General features: G+C 42.2%; 2 protein-coding genes across 9 annotated transcripts in view; one reads left to right on the top strand and one right to left on the bottom strand.

Moving 5' to 3' along the window:
* Window positions 1–3,006, top strand: part of DLGAP5 (DLG associated protein 5) — a 42,890-nt gene extending 39,884 nt beyond the window's left edge. For 3 of the 6 annotated variants that reach the window (XM_073997431.1, XM_073997430.1, XM_005561317.5), the window contains 3 exons: window positions 365–411; window positions 2,462–2,552; window positions 2,674–3,006. In XM_073997431.1, the coding sequence (XP_073853532.1) occupies window positions 365–411; window positions 2,462–2,552; window positions 2,674–2,693 (158 nt within the window). In that variant the 3' untranslated portion in view covers window positions 2,694–3,006. The remainder of the gene's footprint in view (window positions 1–364; window positions 412–2,461; window positions 2,553–2,673) is intronic. The other 3 variants (XM_045396456.3, XM_015453814.4, XM_005561315.5) reach the window with 1 other exon arrangement.
* Window positions 3,007–5,775: 2,769 nt separating this feature from the next.
* Window positions 5,776–22,009, bottom strand: LGALS3 (galectin 3). Of its 3 annotated transcripts, none has more exons than XM_065548830.1 (6): window positions 20,339–22,009; window positions 13,682–13,703; window positions 12,710–13,027; window positions 10,726–10,814; window positions 8,349–8,514; window positions 5,776–6,064 (listed from the first exon to the last, which is right to left on the bottom strand). In XM_065548830.1, exons 2-6 carry the CDS (start codon window positions 13,697–13,699, stop codon window positions 5,909–5,911), a joined length of 747 nt encoding a protein of 248 aa, XP_065404902.1. In that variant the 5' UTR covers window positions 13,700–13,703; window positions 20,339–22,009; the 3' UTR covers window positions 5,776–5,908. The 3 variants fall into 3 exon arrangements, with proteins under 3 accessions (XP_065404902.1, XP_005561371.1, XP_045252392.1); XM_005561314.3 differs by having other exon boundaries at window positions 21,919–22,009; XM_045396457.2 differs by having other exon boundaries at window positions 21,964–22,009.
* Window positions 22,010–22,325: the final 316 nt, after the last annotated feature.

The following is a 22,325-nucleotide window of genomic DNA, read 5'->3' as shown; positions in this document are numbered from 1 at the left end:
ACCTGCTATCTTCATCAGTTACTCTGTAGCTGATCTAACTGGGGCCTATGGTAAAACAAAAGGTTATAACCTTGGCCAGACATTTAATGTCTTCCAGCTGTTCTTCATCAGCATCTTCTGGGTACTTTTAATATTACAAGTATGAGATTTGTTTACAGAAGACTCCTTTTATACCAAAGTTAAGGATAAGAATTTAACCAAGAAATTTAACTACTTTCAAAAAGTATAGCATAAGATGGTCTATATTTTTGTCTTAGCATTTGATATGTGGAACTTTTCATATTTTTCAAGGTTTTGTCCATTTCTAAGACCCTCGAACGTGAGAATATTCTTTAAAAAGTTAATTTTTTTTGTTGTTTTTCAGTACTATTTGATAAAAGTCTCACTACTGAATGCCACCTTCTTGATTCGGTAAGTTTTCCAACTTAATTTGACAAGTCCCTTTATACTCTAGATTTGTTTTATAAAATGAATATTGCTTTTCTATTTGTGTACAAGGCCTAAAATGTATATCTTGTCATTGTTTTGCTCACTCACTATTTTTCACAGAATGAAGAAAAAATTTGGTGTTTATATACTTTAAAATGTAATATGTTTTAATATTAAACCCTGAAGATATGTTTCTCTATGTGGTTTTTCTATCAAATTTGCTCTGATAAACTGGATACTTGAATGTCTGAATATATTTCTAGGTGATTCAAGAAAAATATAAGGCAGTTTCTGCCCTTCTGGGGAAATCATGTCTATCCCACCTTCAGTCGTCATTGGTTATTTATGTCCTGCTATTTTAAGTGACTACTTCCCTGCTTTTACTTCTGGTGACCTCTTGCCTCTAAATCTAGTTCAGACAGCCCTTTTGTGAAGCATTCTGTAAAAGCTCTTATCTCTCCCATGTTAATTTATATATAGCTACAGATGCACATAGGCATACAGTGTTTACATTTCATCTCTTATTCAGGGTATAATATGAATGCATTCCAAAAATATAACTTCAGGAATCTAATTCCTTATTAACTGTAAATTCCACATTAAGTAGAGCTGTCCGATTCATACCTTTGATATGGCACGAATTAAAAGTGCTCTCTTTCCTGCTGTTTATATATAGCATTGGTTTCAGCCCCATCCCAGACGTTTTTTTGTTTTGTTGTTTGCAGACAGTTTCACTCTTGCACCCAGGCTGGAGTGCAATGGTGTGATCTTGGCTCACTGCAACCTCTGCCTCCCGGGTTCAAGCAGTTCTCCTGCCTCAGCCTCCCGAGTAGCTGGGATTACAGGTGTCTGCTACCGTGCCTGGCTAATTTTTGTATTTTTTAGTAGAGATGCGGGGTTTCACCATGTTGGCCAGGCTTGTCTTGAACTCTTGACCTCAGGTGAGCCACCGTGCCTGGCCGATATTTTTATTTCAAAGATCTGGAGTAGGGATTTGTCATTTTTTTCTTCATCAGTGATTCTTATGGTTTACACCTCTGGTTTACAGCCTTACCTTGGAATTTTCCAGGACTAACTACTACAGTAGATCAGAAAATGGCCTTGGTTTTATTCTTCTTTAATCTCAGAATGTAAGAAATTCATTCATAAAGCAAATATAGGATCAAACAACCACAGTTTTTGTTAACTTCATGAAACCTGGCAAATACTTAGCTTCCATAAGCCATGAATTCCTTAAAGACCCTTGTGTATCTTGGCTTTCATTATTTTTCAAAGCTGCCTTTTTTGTGGTCAGGCCCTGGGCTGTCCTGTGTCTCAGGAGCAGAATAAAATGTGTTACTGTGACCCGCATACCATTCTTTCTTGGTTTTAGCCTTCTTTAATCATACACTGAGACCTAGAGGATCAGGGCTTTTAGAATAAGGCCAACTTATGTAAACCTGATTTAACCCTGTTCCCAGATCAAACTCTGAATGATTGATTCTGAGAATATATGTTGTTATAAGTAAATCCAGAGATTACCAAATCATAATATTTTAATATATTAGTAATGTGATTAAAAGTACATCACAATTATGTTTTCTCATTGATAGATCTTAGTACCTTATCATTTAGTCTGATTTTTTTCACTTCTGTAAATATTAATATTTAGATGTCTATTTTAGACCCAAATTATTGCTTGCCCCAGTAGCATAATTTGAACTTGAAGCAGGGCTTGAGGGAGTAAAAAGATCTCAGCAGGATCACACAGTAGTAAAAGGGCTATTAAGTGCTATTATATGGTTTAGGATTTATGGAATCTGTGTAAGTGGCTTAAGATATGGCCTCAGTTTTATTCATTCTGCATACACTGGTTGAGTCCATTTACATATTATTCACATTTTATACATATATTCTGAATATACCTTTCCAATTTAAAAATAACTAATATACATTTGAAATAAGATCTGCTAGAAAGTAGCATAATCGTTGTTTATAATTTTATTGTTATATAGGGAAAATATTTACATGTTTCTTTTTGTTTGTTTTTGAGATGGGATCTTGCTATGTTGCTCGGGCTGGTCTTGAAGTCCTGGGTTCAAGTGATCCTACCACCTCAGCCTCCCGAGTAGCTGGGACTACAGGTGTGCACCACCGCACCCGGTTTATTTATGTTATTTATTAATTTACTATAGCAATGTTAAAGAATTACTTGGTGAAACTCGTGATGGATACTTTACTGACTTCTCTGGATTTGTTCTCCAGCCAGGTCTACAGTGCAGTAATCCATTTACTCAGCTGGAGAGGAGACATCAAGAGCATGCCAGACACATTTCTTTTGGTGGTAACTTGATTACTTTTTCACCTCTACAAGGAGAATTTTGAATTTAAAAATAAATCCATTTTCCTTCACATTATCAATGCTTATATATTCTTTAGACTATTGAAATTTTGGAGAAAATGTATTTGTGTTCACTTCTATAGTATCATATAATGTTTTAATACTCTGTTTATCAAAGTGTATTTTAGATATACTCTTTCTCAAGGGAAGTGGGGATATTTTGTACATTTTCAACACAGAATAAAAAATATACTGTGCCTTGCCTCTCTTGTTTGAAAGGAATAAGCTTAAGGCTAAGTATACTTAGCGCTTATAAACATTCTTTAGTTTAATTGAAATATTAACCTGTGACAGAAGTATTTGCATCTTTTTACACTTTATTCTTAGTTTGAAATCCTAAATTTGTTGACATTGAACAGCTTTGGGTATTACATTTTTCCATAGTATTCTGAGTTTCTTTACATGAGCTTTCTGGATTCCGAAGTCAGTTTGACATGCTGCGGTTTCAAACAGTTCAATCATTAGAGGTACCCATTAAGTCCTTGCCTTTTTGTTTTCATTTTCCCATTGGCATGCCCAAGAGACATTGAGGAGATGCTTTTTACTTTTGAAAAAAATCGTGTCAATCATATAACATATCAGTCATATGAACATTTAAAAAACTGGTACAAAGAAACCCAAGATTTACAGTTAATACAAAGCAATATGTGACACAACAATATTTTGCTCTCAAAAATAAAGCAGATCAGAATAAGACAATGTCAGTAAATGTGATCTTTAATAAGATGTATCACTGAGTTGTTTAGAAAGCTTTCAGCTGTTCATGGCCCTGGGCCATTAGAAAACCCTAGTTTATGTATATTTCTTTTTCCTACATGGCTTGTTTGAATTACTCAAACAAGGAATGGACTCGAACTGGCTTAACAGTAAGGAAATTTATTATTTCACAAGTTATCAAAGTGATTCCAGGTACTTTATAATCAATAGCTCAGTGATCACATCAAGGTCCAACTTTCTGTTCCTAGTTCATTCTGTTATCCTTGATGTCGGCTTCTCCTCTACGGCTGGGTCTTTTTGGGGTCATAAGATGGCTGCTATTGGCAGTTAGAGTTATGTTCTTCCCTTTGGCCTGATTAGACCAACTAATGCCACATCCCCATCTGCAGATCAGTAAGCCAGCAGGGGATTGACTTAAATGAATCAGAATTCCCTGTTGAATCTGGGATCACACCTGAATAAAACCTTGGCTCTTAGGAAACAAGGAATAGATATTGGGTAGGCAACCATCAGTGTCCCCTACTAGATAACGTGCTTGGCTATTGGAGTCTAGAATTATGAGGTATTAGGAAAATTTTTAGAGACAAAATGAAAGAAAACTGTTTTGGACAGAGCAAGAGTTCTTAATGCAGTGTATTGTCAGAGGAAAAAAAAAGTTCTTTTCTACCAAAATAGAATGGGAATTGCTATTTATTGAGGACCTACTATTTGACAGTCCCTTTGCAAACAATATTTTACTTAATGTTACAGTAACTCTATAAGACCTGTGCATTTGATAGACAAAGGAACCAAGGCTCAGAGGATTTAAGTAATTTTGTGTAAACCAAGTTCTCTCTTTTCTCCAAAGCTATGTTCTTCCATTTATTTAATAAGAGTAGAAGTCAAGACCCAAATGTTGGGGTAAGGAATTTTTTGAAATATGCTATGATATGCTGCCCACATCCCTCTTTAGCAATAGAGGACTTACTCCTTGAGGTGCAGGAAGTGCTGCTGGCAGCAGCCCTCAGCTGACATCCCTTGTGAGGACTGTGCTGTGTCAGCTGAAGAGAGCCATGTTATCTCAGGTCACATTCTTTCCCAGCTGTCCTATAGTCAGTGACTGATTAAAGTGGGGGTATAAAAAGGCCTGGCCCCCTTGCAGCTCTGAAGAATCCCAGCTTCAGAACTCCCATAGGGTAGGCTAAGTTATTGCTCAACTTCTCCCTCAACCCAATCATGTCTTTCCCATCCCCACATGTACTGATTGCAAGTACACTCCCTCACAAGCCTCTTGAGATCTAATCTCTCTGCTTCCTGGGAAACCCAACCTGTGACAATTACTAATTTAACAGATGTGAAAAGGTAGTATTGTATAAAATATTTTGGGCCTGGTGTGGTGGCTCACGCCTGTAATCCCAGCACTTTGGGAGGCCAAGGCAGGTGGATCATGATGTCAGGAGTTCAAGATCAGCCTGGCCAAAATGGTGAAACCCCGTCTCTACTAAAAATACAAAACTTAGCGGGGCATGGTGGTGGGCACCTGTAATCCCAGCTACTCAGGAGGCTGAGGCAGAGAATTGCTTGAACTCAGGAGGCGGAGGTTGCAGTGAGCTGAGATCACGCCACTACAGCCTGGGTGACAGCGAGACTCAATCTCAAAAAAAAAAAAAAAAAAAAATTTGGTCTTCTATAAGATGAAGTGGTTTTGCCACATCCTAGTTTTGGAATTTTATTAATCTTTGGGCTTGCTGCTAATAAGGGTAGAAAGGCATGGGTAAGAATGTTGACGATGGGAACAATTAAATTTTGAAAGCTGACTATATAAGATACCTTTTTTCTCTGTAAGAGATTTCATAAAAACCAGGGAGATGTTCCTTTATTGATATCAAATTACTGATCTGAAAGCAGCAAACTATAGTTTAGAAGGAGAAATGAGATTAAAAAGCAGTCAAGAAATATACCAGAATCCTAACAATAATTGTCTATAGGTCATCTATAGGTAAACTTTTTCTTAATGCTATTCTCATTTCCTGAACATATTTCCTTAAGAAAATGACAGAATAATTTCCTTGGAACGTCTCCTGATTTTAATGAAATTCTGGAAGAGAGAATCTTGAGGTAGTATTTACTTTCTTTCCTTAAGAAAAAGATTTTAACAAGTATAGGAAACCTTGAGGCCCCAATGCAGTATTAATATTGCTGCATATTTTTTCCATTGCACATTATCGAGAATAAACCACTCCAATTAAATGACATATTGAGACAGGTAATTCACTATAATATTTATTAAGTAGATGACTTACAAGAAGGATATTGATGAATGTAAAAATTTTCACTCACAGTGAACATAAAGCCTTTACACATGTAAGGTTTAGATTTTTTTTTTAGTCTGCCCCTTTCAGATTATATCATGGTGTATGAAGCATTGGTGAGGTCTATGTCACCAGAAATTCCCAGTTGGCTGATTTCATTGAGCTGTTTAACCCGATGATTGTACTGCAACAAGTGAGCATCATTCACCGCAACCTTGAAGTGGTCAGATTCAACCAGTACTTGTATCTGAAATGGCATATACATAAACTATTACATGAGGTAATGCATATGTCAGCTGGATTTAGCCATTCCACAATATATACATGTTTCATGTACATGATAGAAACAATTTTTTGTCAACTGAAAGGAAAAAAAAGTCCATTAATTTCAAACCAGTCTGGCCTGAACTCAGGATGTCCAACATTTCATCCTTATCATTCGCGGGACCAGTTAAGATCCAGGGAAAGTAACTTTACAGCAAAAATTCCAAGTTATTCAGATTTTTTTTAAAAGCAACAAATTTATTACAAGGATATATAAGTGAAGCCATAAAGGTGAAGGCTAAGGATTTGCCTGCATAAAAACTTAAAAGAGCCTGGGTGTGGTGGCTCACGCCTGTAATCCCAACACTTTGAGAGGCAAAGGCACAGGCAGATCTCTTGAGCCCAGGAGTTTGAGAACAGCCCAGGCAACATGGTGAAATCCCATCTCTACAAAAATAAAAATAAAAAAATTAGCCAGGCGTGGGTGGCATACATCTGTGGTCTCGGCTACTAAGGAGGCTCAAGTGGGGGTATCGTTTGAGCCTGGGAGGTTGACAGGCTGCAATGAGCTGTGATCTTGCCACTGTACTCCAGACTGAGTGGCAGTGTGAGACTCTGTCTCAAAACAACCAAAAGTTCTGGTATGGCCTAAAACACCTGAAAGAAAAACACAAAAGTAGGATTCTTTTGGCAAATGTTGTAAAGATTGGTGATAATCAGTTTTGGCAAGGGTAGGAGAAATCTACTCTTCCAATAGTTAGTGGATGTTCATTCCTACATCTTTTTGGAAGCAGCAATTTGATAATACCTAAATTGTAAACATACATATTTAAAGCAAAGATTTCTAGAAGATTTGCTTCTAGGAAGAAAATATTTGTAAGGATAGTTATTACAGTATTTTAGTAAAACATTTCCAGGTTGGAGTGTTTCTATTCTGTAAATTTGTATCAGTAGGGTACTAGTTAAATTATCACATCTAAAAATAAAATACTATTGGCCGGGCGTGGTGGCTCATGCCCGTAATCCCAGCACTTTGGGAAGCCGAGGTGGGTGGATCACGAGGTCAAGAGGTCAAGACCATCCTGGCCAACACGGTGAAACTCCATCGCTACTAAAAATACAAAAGTTAGCTGGGCATGGTAGCACACACCTATAATCCCAACTACTCGGGAGGCTGAGTCAGGAGAATCACTTGAACCTGAGAGGCAGAGGTTGCAGTGAGCTAAGATCATGCCACTGTACTCTAGCCTGGCGACAGAGCGAGACTCCATCTCAAAAAAAAAAAAAAAATGCTATTAAGTAACAATATTCTGATATGAAAAGATGTCCACCAAATGTAGACTATGGTCCTTATTTGTCCCTGTTGTTGAAGAGTTTACAGTCCAGCTGTTTTATTTACCACTCTATAGTCAACCCTAACTCAATGCTGTGGACCTAATATTTGTTGAAGCAGTGCTTACAAATAAAAAGCGTGCTGTATGTCAGAAAACACTAGGAAGATACTCATCAAATTGCAATCTTTTGTGAGGATGGGGGAAGGAGTAAAGGAAAGGAAACCTTGTTAATTTTAAAATTTATAAACTTTTCATAAAACTTTAATTTTAGAATAAAAAACATGTAGTTTTGATCTCTATGCCAACTTTTTTTTTTTTTTTTCGCTCTGTCACCCAGGCTGGAGTGCAGTGGCACAATCTGATCTTGGCTCACTGTAAGCTCCGCCTCCTGGGTTTGCACCATTCTCCTGACTCAGCCTCCCGAGTAGCTGGGACCACAGGTGCCCGCCACCACGCCCGGCTAATTTTTTGTATTTTCAGTAGAGACGGGATGTCACCGTGGTAGCCAGGATGGTCTCGATCTCCTGACCTTGTGATCCGCCCACCTCAGCCTCCCAAAGTGCTGGGATTATAGGCGTGAGCCACAGCGCCCAGCCCAACTGTGTTGTTTTAAGCAACAAAGTTGCAGTACAACTGTACCATAAAGACTTTTGCCTTTTTTGTTAAAGATTATATTATTTTCATCTCTAGAAAGGCTTAAACTCAGAAGGGTGGCAGCAGTGATGCTGGTGAGGTGCCTGAAAGAAGTGTGGAGTGTGCCACTCCTGGCCATGTTCTCAGCCTGCTGAGCCTGGTCCCCTGGGCAGGGAGAAGATACACTGGTTAGGCACCTTAGGACAGGTGATAAAAACTCATTTCAAGTGCTTTGTGGTTTTAGAGTGATTCCTCATGAGAAATGCACATTATCAATATATAATAGTAGCAATAACTTACTTTGAATGGTTTCCCACTTTCAAATGGGAAAACTGACTGTCTTTCTTCCCTTCCCCAGTTATTATCCAGCTTTGTATTGCAAACAATGACTCTCCTGTTGTTCTCATTGAAGCGTGGGTTAAAGTGGAAGGCAACATCATTCCTTCTCTTGAAATCTAAAGCAATTCTGTTTTAAACCAAAGACCAGTTATTAAAATGATTAAAACTGTATATCTACACGAAGTAAAGAATATAATTTTCTAAAAAGCAAATAATTTCATAATACAGTACCTAGGAAATTTTTCTGAACAGAAAGCAAATCAGAATGGGTTCAAACTGGAAAGTATCCTACACCTGATATTCTATGTACTATCATAAAATCTAAAGGTAAGCAAGACAATATATGTTGAATTTTTTTTGCCTCATTGTCTTCGATCATATTTCCATTCATCTGTAATGCCTCCTTTACAGACTCATGAAAACCCTTCGAGGTTTTCTTACAGAGGTTTAGAGCCACTCTGAGGATACTTTATCCCTTACTATAGATAATGTTTCCTGCTCTTCCAGTTTGCTTTCAATACCTGGTAAAGGCAAGCCAGCTATATAGTTAACAGCCATCAAATGCCTGGCTTCCTCGTAATTAACCAGAAGCCCTAGTTCCTCTAAAACAGCAAGGATGAGATAAGGTAGTTAATATTCAGTATCTTGTTGCTAAGTTGTAAAGTCATGATAGTAAATGTGGTAAACATTCTATGATGTGAGCTGGAACCAATGAAATTGCTAGTTTAGCTTTTTGACCCTGTTCCTTCTCCCTGGATGTTAATGCAAACACAAGTCCTCTTTGACTAACCCCATCCCTGAGTTTCTCAAAGTGTGCTCTATAGAGCAGTAACACCAGAATCATCAGTAGGTATTCTTATTTTAAAGCCAGGTCTGCACTCGAGACCAACTAACAAAGATTCTCTGTATTTTGATTCACCCAGTAAAAGTCACATTCAACCACAAATGATCTTCCAGTGATTAAACTTGTAAGGAAAAAACAGCAATAGAATTTGTATTTGACTAAATATACAATGTTGTCATCTCTGTCACCTTAAGTACTTTTTTTTTCTATGCAGTTCGTCATAGAATTTGTAGGACTAAGCAACAGTTTTTTTAGTTTACTACCATTAACCATTTCAACCAGAATTAGTTTTGATCTGCCAGTCTCAATCTACATCTCTAGCATTAGAGCTAAACTTTCCAGTGAAATGACTCTAACAAGACAAGGATACCACACTGGGTATTCAGTGTGCATTAGGGGTTGTGGGAGGAGGAGAGCAGATATTTAATAAATCATGAGTGCTGTGTGCACAGGATAAGGTGTGCTGGGTTCTATGTGATGTTGGGAGGAAATACGGATAAGGACATAGAGGATATATATATTTGTAATTTGCTATGAGACGGGCATTATTGTATGGGGAAGTTCTGTGCTTACAGAAATTGTCTAGGCTGTGTGGAAAGATGGGTTGGCTTAGGATAGTGACTACCATTGCAGAAACAGGGGAGGCTGGCTGAGGTGGAGCGAATGAGCATTTCAATGTGAAATTATCAGATCAGAAGTGAAGTCCATCTCTTGATGGCAGGATGTGGAGCAAGGTGACAGACACTGAGACTGTTTATGGATTCTTGCATAAACCTGTGTACATGGCTTGAATCTGTACCATTTAGGTACTGTTCATAAGACCTAGAGATTCTTCCACTAACCTCAGGCGCAAGCATCCCGGATGGTTTCAGGACATGGCCAGCTTCTTTGTATAATATGTAAATACTACATAACCAGTGGTGACAACCAGGGCCAAGTGGCCCAGGACAGCCATAATTAGCATGTATTTTCCTAAATAAAGCCTCACCCCATCCTAGCCCACCTCATCAATCAAACCACTTCCAATAGCAAAGGTTGATTTATTATGATGAAGTTTTTAACTTGAAGAATCTCTTCAAACCCATAAGCAAATAGTATCTACTCAAAAGACGGGTTCCCAGGCCTACCACTGATCATCTGTAGAACCTGAGCCTCAGTTTTGTCTATAAAAAGGGGAAAGCAATATTCCTTATCCTGCCTTCAACCATGGAGATTAGCTGACATAATACATATCAAAGTATAGAATAAGGTGTGTTACCATTTACTATGAGTGCCCCGATGCTTAGCAAAATTATATGGGAATATGTACGGATTTATGGGATAATCCTATATGATGGTATAGCCAAGATTCTAAATATGTAGTTTTTTAAAATTTTATCAAAATTCAAAATAGCACCGTAAGACAGGGCAAGAAAAAAAAAATCAAAATAGGCCATTCTTTATTCAAAAACCAATCTACAAATAGGGTAGGCTTGTTAATTTTGCTCTCCTTACCTGTTTGCATTAGGCTTCACCGTGCCCAGAATTGTTATCAGCATGCGAGGCACCACTCCTCCAGGCAAAGGCAGGTTATAAGGCACAGACTGGGAATGAACAAGTACATATGGGAGTCATGTTTCTTTAGGGAAAGAAAACGATGTTGCTGAAGTTCCATTACTATTAATATGTGTGAAAAACACATAACTCTAGTATATGCCATCTTTCCAGACTCTCAGGCCACTTTGCCCAGGGGCCAAAGAGATAAGGCTCCTTACATGTACAAATAATTGAAAAGAAAGCCATCAGTAAGTCTCATTACTATGGCCATCCCAATCTACTCATTCATGTTGGCTATTTTTTGGAAAGGCTTAAGCTAGATCTTGTGATCAACATTAACATTTTTGTATCACTCTTAAGGCCCTGTCATGTCACTTGCTTCACTGTGGTTATTCTGCTTCCTGGGGGCAAGCAGCATATCACATACTGGGCTTGTGGGTTCTCATATGGTCTGTACTCACATGGCTCCAGCAGAGTGCTTTGCACGTGGCAGATACTCAATATTTATAGAATGAACACTGTTAAAACTGAGGTTCATTCCACAAATGTTTATTGACCATCTACATTCAAGGTACTGTGAATATCCCCAAAGCTCTATTTATTTATGGCCTCTTTTCTTTCCCTTTTTAAGGCTTCCCTCTGGGTTTAACTATCACCCCAGCCTTTTCATTTTTTGAGACAAGGTTTCAAAAATCCAGGTCTCTGTTGTTGAGGATGGAGTGCAGTGGTGTGATCATAGCTCACTGCAGCCCCGACCTCTTGGACTCAAGTGATCCTCCTGCCTCAGCCTCCCACAGTGGTGGGATTATAGGCATGAGCCACCACAGCCAGCCTATCCAAATCTTTTCTTTCTAGTCCTGATGTGTATTAGTCCTGTACTTCTTCCCACCTGGATTTGCTGCTAGTGCCTCAAATTCAACAAGTGTGAACTAGAATGGTCTTCCCTCCCCCTCCCCCATCAATTCCCCTTCATGAGTTCCCAGTTTGGGCTAAAGCTTTGCTGATGGCTCTAATTGCTCAGCCTTGAAAAGTCAGAGTCTTCTATGTCTTCTAAGACATAATCAGTAGGTTCTGGGGGTTCTTCCTCTGTCATCTCTCTTACATCTGCCTGTTCCTTTCCACAGCCTTCATGTCCCCCTCTCTCTGCAACTGACTAACCATCTCTGGTATAGGCCCATCTCAATGCCACCCACTCCCCCAAGTCTTTCTACTCTGAACCGACCTAAAAGGAGACAATGCTATCTTGTGCCATCTTCTGCATAGTTCTGAAATGGTCTAATCCCACACTGGTACTTAGCTCTTTCCTCATATTTATTATATGTTTTATCATCTAACTAGACTATAAATCTGGAAAGGAAGGATCCTGTGGCTGAGATGTATCTGGATCCCCCACAGAGTTATGTTTTACATTTAGAATTCACTTGCTAAGACATATTTTAATTTGCATGAAAATTCAACCCTTAGATCACAAAATTATCTTTAGAAGGTTTTTCAAAACCAGATTACCCTGGTTCCTCTACCTGTTTGCTCAATGACCCTGGACAAATTATATCACTTCTGTATTGCCCCATTTCCCCACATGTGAAATGGGGTTATTAACAGTATCGTATAGGGTGGTAATGGGGTTAAATTAGATCATCCAGGTAGATGCATATTATTGACATGTACTCAGTAAGTGTTAATAATAACCAAAATGTTCTCCATTACTACAATTTTGGTTTATATTCATAAGCAGCTTTATCAGTGCCTTCAAAATATTCATTACCTTCTGTTTATACTAACCACACACAATAAGCTCAACATGAACACTTAATTTTTCGATTCTACCAACATATGCCCATGGCTGGCCCTTGAGAAGTGGCTGTCACAGCAGGTTTAAAGCTCAGGGTCTCCCTGAAGCCCTCTGCATGCCAAGTACATGAAAGGAGGAATGCCATCTCACCAGTGGCCCAGCAGGGGCGCCATAGGGGCCAGTGGCAGGGTAGGCTCCAGGAGCACTTGGCTGTCCAGGAGATGGGTAGGCTCCAGCGCCACTGGGTGGCCCTGGGTAGACTCCAGATGCTCCGGAATAAGCTCCAGGTGCTCCAGGGTAGGCACCTGGAGGTGCCTGTCCAGGATAAACCCCTGGGGGTGCCTGCCCGGGGTAGGCCCCAGGATAGGAGGCCCCTGGGTAGCCCCCTGCCCCAGCAGGCTGGTTCCCCCATGGGCCAGGCCATCCTTGAGGGTTTGGGTTTCCAGACCCAGATAAGGCATCATGGAGCTGTAAAGAAAGACATAAACAATTACAGGACAGAAAGCATTCTCAAAAGCAGAATTTTCAGGGAAATAGGAATATGTGATCTAAGAAGGAGAGGAATATAGCAAAGGCATTACATGCATAGCATTATACTTTTTCCACTTGTTAATAGTTTTGAGTGTCTAAGACTAAAATTAGACGTTGGGGTTACATATGCTTTTTCACTTTGTTCTTGCCTCCCAAGGTCTCAAATCAGGGAGGGCTGCATTTTCATAATTAGCCCAAGTCAGGAGCTAGCGCTCCTCTATTTACAGCACATATTTTTTAATCACTGTGAGAAAAACAATCACAAACATCAGAATGCCCAGACTGTACCGCGCTTCCCGCTACTCAGAGGATTTCTCAGCTCCTGCCAGCAGAGTCCACTCCCTTCCGCCCTGGGCCTTTTGGTGAAAGGGTTACTGTGAGTGAGTCCCAGGCCTTGCTCTGCCTGGCTTTCTTCCCAAATCTGCTGCTGGGAAAACAAGGCTCCAGCTCACAAGCCCTCGTTGGACAAATGAGTCTAGGGGAAGCCACACAGTGGGAGGGTGAAAAGGGAAAGTCATGGTAAAAACAAAACCCCCAACGCTCAACCATGTGGAGTTGATCGAGGGTAAGAAACAGGCATAAAACACTTACCGAAAAATTGTCTGCCATTTTCCTGAGAGAAAGAAAGAGACAAAGGTTATCATTTGATCCTGAAAGCTTTCACCGATTTCCATTAAATTGAACCTCACCACTAGTTCATTGTGCAGTTCTAGTCAATCTCTAGGCATTATGCCTAAGTCAGTAGTGTGGGACCACACAACATCTCCTCAAGGGGCAGGGATGCTTTCCAGCTAGATTGTGAGTTAAATATAACTCACAAGTTTAAACTTCCATCACACTAGCCTGTGCTCTGAATCCTGAGACCAAGAGGCCATACAATGCATGAGGGAGGAGGAGGCAGGGAGGAAGAAAAGGTCCTGTCCCTTTTCCAGGTGAAAAATGTAAACAGTCATGGTTTCTTTTTGGTTCTTCTTCACCTTCCTTCCTTACTCCTTATAAAGGGTTTGGTGTGTTCATCTTGCCCATCTGCCCTCTGTCCCCACTAACTGCCCCATCCCCTCCTCTGGGTTTTTGAAGATCAGCAGTGATTGATTCCTACTGAGACAGGAAAGACAATGACCTCCAGACATAGTTGCTGCCCTGTTATTTATTCCTCTATTTGCACACACTTATGCCTGCTCTTGGTCAGGCACTGCGCAGGCTCCTGTCTAGGTGCGAAGATGAATAGGCCATGATCTGCATGGTCAAAGGGGCCATGGGATCTAAAACTCAAAACGATTGAGCCCACAGAGGTATAGAGTAGAAGGATGGTTACCAGAGGCTGGGAAAGGTACTGGGGGTGGGTGAGTGGGAGGGAGGTGAGGATAGTTAATGGGTGACAAAAATAGTTATAATGAATGAATAAGGCCTGATATTTGACAGCACAACAGGGTGACTATAGTCAATAATTTCATTGTACATTTGAAAATAACTAAAAGTATACTTGGATTGTTTGTAACACAAATAAATGAGAATATGAATGCCCCATTTTCCATGATGTGATTATCATGCACTACATACCTGTGTCAAAACATCTTTATGTAGCCCATAAATATATATACCTGCTATGTACCCATAAAGATTAAGAATTTTAAAAAAAGCCAAAGGGCCCACAGTCCAGCAAGGCAGATGAGATGCATCCATGGAAATGTGAAATAACAAGTCACGAATGCTATGAGTTAGAATGTGTGCTGTAGGAATTCAAACGCAGAAAGCTTACTTCTAAGAAGGAAAGGAAAAGTGCTGTTGGAGCTAAGCCTCAAAGGGCAGCTGAAGTTTGTATGTGCTTTCTTTTTTTAAAGGTACTTGTTATTCCAAATAAAATCTTTGGCAGTACAACAAACTAAGGTGAAAAAATTCAGGCAACGTGAAAGAAAAAAATATTTGGGTGTAAGATGCTACCAAAGAGGGTTTGCCTTGCCCAAAGCTGCCACAAGGGGTGGTCTGGAGACATCAATCCTGCTTTCTCCTGTTCCTTCCCATGTCAAGGCTCCTAAAGCACAAGATGCTTCACAGCTGTTGCAGGTGCTCCAGCTGTGAGGGGAGGAGGGCAGTTGGGCCCCTGAGGCATGGGTGAGTTCTTCCTAAGCTCAGGATCACCTGTGCCATGGCCTGAATTACATAGACCTTGAAACAACCAGAATATCCTTGATTGCCTACCTGTGATATTTACTCAATCACTTTTAGAAATGACATCGCCCCAAGGGATTCAATAAATGTCCACTACTTGATTCAAATGCAAGATATTGGCTGGGCGTGGCTCATGCCTGTAATCCCCAGCACGTTGGGAGGCTAAGGTGGGCGGATTGCTTGAGCCCAAGAGTTCAAGACTAGCCTGGACAATATGTCAAAACCCTGTCTCTATGAAAAATACAAAAATTAGCCAGGTGTGGTGGTGCAGCCTGTGGTCCCAGCTACTTGAGGGGCTGAGGTGAGAAGATCATTTCAGCCTAGGAGGTCAAGGCTGCACTGAGCTGTAATTGCACCACTGCACTCCAGCCTGGGTGACAAAGTGAGACCCCGTCTCAAAAAAAGAAAGAAAGAAAAGCACAAAATATTACATTTTTGTGGTAAAACTCAAACAGGCAGAGCTCCTCCTAGAGCTTAACATGCTTCATTTATACACACTGGATATTTTATACAGGTTGAGTATCCCTTATTTGAAATAGGACCAGAAGTGTTTCTGATTTCCTTTTTTTTTTTTTTTAGATTTTGGAATATGTCCATATACCCAGTTAGGCATCCCTAATCTGAAGAGCCAAAATCCAAGACCTCCAGTGAGCATTTCTTTAGAGCATTACCTCTGAGCATCATGCAGACATGCAAAAAGTTTGGGATTTTGGAGCATTTCAGATTTCTGCTCTGGGGATGCTCATCCTGTACTATACTGCTATTATTTATATTATAGTCAGACATTACCTTTGACTAAAATATTTCTGCACCTCTTTTTTTTTTTTTTTTTTTTTTTTTTGAGACAGGGTCTTGTTCTGTTGCACAGGCTGGAGTGCAGTGACATGATTTCAGGGCTCACTGCAGCCTCCACCTCCCAAGCTCATGTGATCCTCCCACCTCAGCCTCCCAAGTAACTGGGACTACAGGCACACAACACCACACCCAGCTGAGTTATTTTTTTCGTAGACACCGGGTCTCACTATGTTGCCCAGGCTGGTCTCAAACTCCTGGGTTCAAGTGATCTTCCCACCTCAGCCTCCCACCGTGCTGGGATTACAGGCATGAGCCACCACATCCAGCCACACATCTCTTTTTGAACATGGTCATTCTGAAACCTATTCAGAAGTGGTTAGGTTATGACCATGCCCATTTTCCAACCTAGGGAACTGCTGGCAGCTTGACAGGGAAGTCACGGTGACTCCAGCGGTTACTGCATCTTTCATTTACTTTTTACATCCTGTAGTGCTTGGCTTTTTAAAGCAAAAGTTGTGAGCTCCTCTGCATGTGCCTCCTTCCCCAAAAGGCTGCCACACTATTGTATAAGAAACTGTGTTGCTAGAGGAGGGGGAACTTGAGAGAAGAGTTGTTACAGAAAAGGAAAATAAATGAAAATTTTTAATTCAGGAAAAGAAAGTCTCCCTCATTTTGGATGCCAGTAGGAAACAATCTTGAACTTCAAGGTGGGCAGAAAGCTTAGTTCCTTTAATTACACATACTTCTTCCAGCCTAAGGCAACATATCAAAGACCCAGCAATAATGTTATCAACATTTTGATTTCTTTTAAATGTCCTCATTGCACAGGAGCTTATTGTAAACCTCAGGACCACTGACACTTCAGGTCAGATGCTTTGCTGTGGGGCACTGTCCTGTGCGCTGTAGGATGTTCAGCAGCATTGCTGGCTTCATTACATATGCTGCCAGAACTCCAGCACACCACACTCCAACTTGTGACAACCAAGTGTCTTCAGGCCGGGTGTGGTGGCTCACACCTGTAATCCCAGTCATTTGGGAGGCTGAGGCGGGAATACTGCTTGAGCCCAGGAGTTCAAGACCAGCCTAGGCAATATAGCGAAACCCCAGTCTCTACCAAAAAAAGGAAAAAAAAATGTCTTCAGACATTGCCAATATCCCCTGGGAGCAAAATCATGGCTAGTTGAGGACCGCCAATCTAGCTAGTTAGCAGTGTATCCCTACATGAATGTACACACGTGGTTCCACAAAACCAAAAAGGTAGTTTCAATTGTTCAAACTAGCCTGAATTTGCTTTATAAAGGGTCCTAACATCACTCTATTCAAATTAAGATGTGTTTAAAGGCTGATTCCAACCAGAAAGTCAAATAAAGAAGGCATTTCCATAATTTAATATTTATTCTTTTCAAAGCCTCCGCTCAAGCATGTTTAGTTTATTTTCCAATCTAACCAAATCCAGTTTGGGAAACAAAGCAGCTCTCACTGCATTTCCACTGTTTCAACACCACCTTGGAGAGCAGTATAGATTCTGTCTCGACATATTAGACAAGGCCACTAGAACCTGGCATTTGTGTGGTGCTTTTCAGCTTATAAAGCATGTTCACATACCTTATCTATTTTAGTTATAATGACAATCTTTGTGGTGAAATCTTGTACTGTCCTGCCATCTCGCTGTCCAGCCTGGGACATGAATCATCCCTTTGTCCAGCCTATCCACACTGCAGATGGTACCCACCCACAAGTTACTTAGTAGCAGGCTTGGTTATCAGATCAAAAAAACAGTATATATAGGGTTTGGTACTATCCATGGTTTGAGGCATCCACAGGGGGTCTTGGAATGCATCCCCTGAAAATAAGGGGGAGACTCCTGTGTTCTCACCATAAGGAAACTGAGGCTCAGAGAGATAACATGGTGGCCCAAAGTCATCTGTCATTGGCAGATCAAGGAGTAGGGCTCGTGTCTTTTTACTCCTTATTTAGGCTCATTCTACACCAATAGAAAATATCACACTTTGAAATTTTAAAGTACAGTCCTTTGAAAGTGTTAATTACTTCACTGGGAAATTAATTCTCTGACTAACTCATCTGTAACTACATAACACACTGAAATTGTAAACAAAATTTAAAAAGGATTGTGTTTTGGTCAGAAAACTAACTGGGTGATTCATTCAAGCACAAAATAATATTGAATATTTAATACAAGAATGCCATTTTGTGTAGTCACTTTGCTAATTATAACCATATTTTAACCAATAAAGTGTACTTTCCAAAAATTGGGTATGTACGGTTTTGATTATGTCAACTTCCAACCATGAGATTTCTTTTTTGAAAAGCATTATAGGCCGGACGCAGTGGCTCACACCTGTAATCCCAGCACTTTGGGAGGCCAAGGCGGGAGGATCATGAGGTCAGGAGTTCGAGACCAGCCTAGCCAACATAGTGAAACCCCATCTCTACTAAAAATACAAAGAATTAGCCAGCTGTGGTGGCAGGCACCTGTAATCCCAGCTACTAGGGAGGCTGAGGCAGGAGAATTGCTTGAACCCGGGAGGCAGAGGTTGCAGTGAGCCAAGATGGCACCACTGCACTCCAGCCTGGAAGACAGTGCAAGGCTCCATCTCAAGAAAAAGAGGAAAAAAAAAAAAAAAAGCATTATAACTGATGCTCTTTTGAAATCAAGATTATTAACCTCAAAACTTCCAGGAAAACAAAAAAAGACATCTATTCAGATAAATATCATCCTTACTTGCCTGAAAATTTTTTTCGTTTTTCTTTTCAGATGAGTAGTTTACAGAGAGAGACATACAATCAAATGTCAGAAATCCTCCCACTCTACAGACACTATAGATATGTGAACCCCATCCTGGTGTTTCCAGGATCAGATAATTTTGAAGAGTCAGAGGGAAAAAAAAAAAAAAAAACACTTCAAAAAATAAACTAGAAGTAGAGAAATACTAGCTGGGTCTCCACATTTGTAAACACCTACAGTAAGCAGTTCAGTGTAGCTTTGGAATAAGGAATTTAAACATGAGTTAGAATACAGACCATTTTAATCAGTTAACTGGTAGCTTTTCCCTTTAACAAAGCGTAGCTGCGCTATGCTATTCTAGGCCCACCCAGCAATCAGTCTGGTTGTCTGGGTTCCCAGGAACACTTCTGAAATTTCTGCTCATAAAGGTCCCTGACCTGTACGCAAGCTGTAACGGAAGAAGACTGTTTCCTGAGCCCCTAGGCACTGCCCCACACTGCTCCTCAAGTAGCACAAGAGGCAGTCTACTTTCTGTCCTTGCTGAAACACAGAGCAGGACTTGAGGAAAGCCCATTTTCCAAAGACAAATTCAGTGATGCTAAGTTGGAATAAAGAGAACTGGTCCTTTCCTAGGATTTCTTTCTCATCATAGCTCCCTGGCATCAAGGAAGGTAGAGTTACTTTCTGCTTCTCAGTGACTGATTTTTTCCCGCTATGGAAAAGCTGAACAGGGGTCAAAAGAGAACACATGACACTTAGTCAATAGCGAACTGGAAGTATACAGCAAGCACTGCCTAGCCTGGCTCTCAAGTTACCCACTCAGAATTTAATGAGAAGATCAGTTCAGGCACCAGACACAAGGAGCTACCCTTGAGTGGGAGCCTGTGTCCCAAACGACAGGAAAGAAGAGCTATGTTTGAGATCAGTTACCGCAAGTATCAAGTACGTAAGTTTACAAGTCACTTGGCATTTAAGGTCAACACGAGATTCTGAAGGCATACTACATGAACATAGGTCTCGGCTGCAGTTAAGGTTTATAGTCTGGCTAATGAAAGTTCTATGTAAAAAGGTACCTAAATTATACATGAGACCAGCATTAGCCTCTTGACCTCACTAAGTGAAAAGTCTTTATAAAGCACCTATGCATATTTGTAGCACAGCGAACTATCATAGATTAAAGACCTCTTAACAGAGCAAGACACCTATTCTACTTGGACACAACTAGTTTTCAGGGTCAATCCATCAGGCGGTACTCGTCCTCTTGTGCTTCTTACGTAACTTTTGAGGCATCCTCCTAGCACTTCTAAGTGCTAAATATTCAAGGACCATCATCAAACTTCTCCCCAGAATCTGGACTAAGTGCTGATTTTAAATGTCACCTCTAAATATGAATTTAGGAAGCTGCTTAAATCCCCCAAAGATCAAGGATGGGGTATGATCATCCCTAGAATGAGAGACCCTACCCTAAGGATTTAGAGTCAATGTCTAAAAGGGAGACCATTGTTGGAGAAAAGTAAATAATCATTATTCAACTTTACCTTTCGTGGAAACACACAATTTCCTAGCATGAAATGTTTATAAACTTGAGGTAGGCCAGGCGCAGTGGCTCAGGCCTGTAATCCCAGCACTTTAGGAGGCCGAGGCGGGTGGGTCACCTGAGGTCAGGAGTTCGAGACCAGCCTGATCAACATGGAGAGACACCCCCATCACCACCACCACCATCACTAAAAATACAAAATTAGCCGGGCATGGTGGCGCATGCCTGTAATCCCAGCTACTCGGGAGGCTGAGGCAGGAGAATTGCTTGAATCCAGTAGGCGGAGGTTGCAGTGAGCCGAGATCGTGCCATTGCCTGGGCAACAAGAGTGAAACTGCGTCTCAAAAAAACAAACAAAAAACACAAAAAACAAAAACCTTGAAGTAAACAAATCAGAACTTTGGAAGCTGACGACAGCTTTTTCTTCTCAAGCTCTGTGCCCAAGTGGTTCATTGTATCAGCCTCATTTTCTTCAGAATTAACTGAGCCTTCTCCCATTCCTTTCCCACAATCCTAGAAACAGCCTGGGTCACTGAGGTCCAGGTGTCCTCATTGTGCAGCAACCCAACTCCCAGAGTCACTTTACAAACATTCCGCAGTCTCTGGAATCGGCATGGCTAACTTGAAGGGTAAGACTGAGGCCTAAGTCCCAGCCTCCACCATGCGTCCCCGATTCCCTGGCCCTTAGTGCCTACTTCTCAGAGGGCAATCGTTTTAGTGTTTCTATTTGAGCACCCAATAATTCAGAATAAACTCTCAAACATGTTTTGGGAGTCCCCCGCTAGGGCTCTGCACACTAGGACCAACATTCTGCCACACCCAACACTTCCTCGGCACAGACAGTCTGGGCAGGGAAGGGCATTTGATTCGGAAAAGCTTAAGAGTTTGCAGTCTTCGCTAAGCCGGGTCATGCCCACTCAGGCCATGGGGCAAGCACCATTTCTGTGGGATTAGCAACCAGAGAGCGGCTGCAGCCCGGCCGCAGCTGGTCCTCGTGGAAGAACTCATTCGCGCCCCACAGAGAGATCTCCTCCGAGTCCAGCCTCAGCTGATGCTCAAAAGGGGCCGGGCGAGCCAAGCTGTGGGTTCCGGGAGGCGCCCTATGCAGTCCTCAGAAGTCCCTTCGCTCCCCCGCGGCCGAGCTCTGGGGAAGGGTTACCCGGCCCCAACCCCAGTTAGAGAAACTGGAGCGGCCGTCTGGTTTGCTGAGCGAGTCCCTCCGCCTCCCCTCGCAGCGGGACCTGGCAGGACTGGGGTGACCAGACCGCGGCTCTTCACCGGATGGGGCTTACTCCGGGGCCGCAGAGCGCAGCCGGCGGAGGTGCGACGGCGGTGAAGCCCCCGAGGCTCCGCAGAAGGTGGCCCGTGCCGCCGCGGGGACGTGTGTGGGTCTCGGAAGGCGCTGCCAACCTTTCCCGAGCGCCAGCGCCCTCAAGAATCAAAGGCGACCGCCCCGGGCCCGCCGCCCCGCACCCGGAGGGCAGAGCACAGGCTGTGGGGCTCTCCGCGCGCGTCCCGGCCTGGTCCCGGGGAGCCGAACCCCTCCGAGCCGCGCCCTAAGCAGCGCCCGGGCGCACTCACCCCTGCCCGGCCGGAGCCGCGTCCCCAGCGCCCCGCGCCGCTCACCGCTCGTTGGCTGGTTCCGGACGGCTGCTAACGAGGAGGTGCGGGCGCCGGCGGGGCGGTGGCTCCGAGCCTCAAATACTCCCAGCGCCGCCCGGCCCGCCTCTCCCGAGGCGGGGCGGCTCCCCTGCCCAGCCCAGCCTCTCCCCGGACCATGCTGGGCGAGCCCCGCGTCCGCCTGACACCCCGCGCCGCCGCCGCAGGGGCGACCAGGAAGCTCCCGACGGGCAGAGCGCGGGCTGAGGGGCGCGCCCTCTGCCACCACCGTTCGGTTCCGTGGCGCTCCGGGGGCCTGGGCTGCGGCCGCGTCTCTCCCCCGCCCTCTCCAGAATCACCTGAGTGAAGAATTCACTGAGGGGAATTCA

The sequence above is a fragment of the Macaca fascicularis genome, chromosome 7 (assembly GCF_037993035.2).
Source record: "Macaca fascicularis isolate 582-1 chromosome 7, T2T-MFA8v1.1".
NCBI lineage: Eukaryota > Metazoa > Chordata > Mammalia > Primates > Cercopithecidae > Macaca > Macaca fascicularis.
This window is presented reverse-complemented; position numbering and strand designations above follow the sequence as displayed.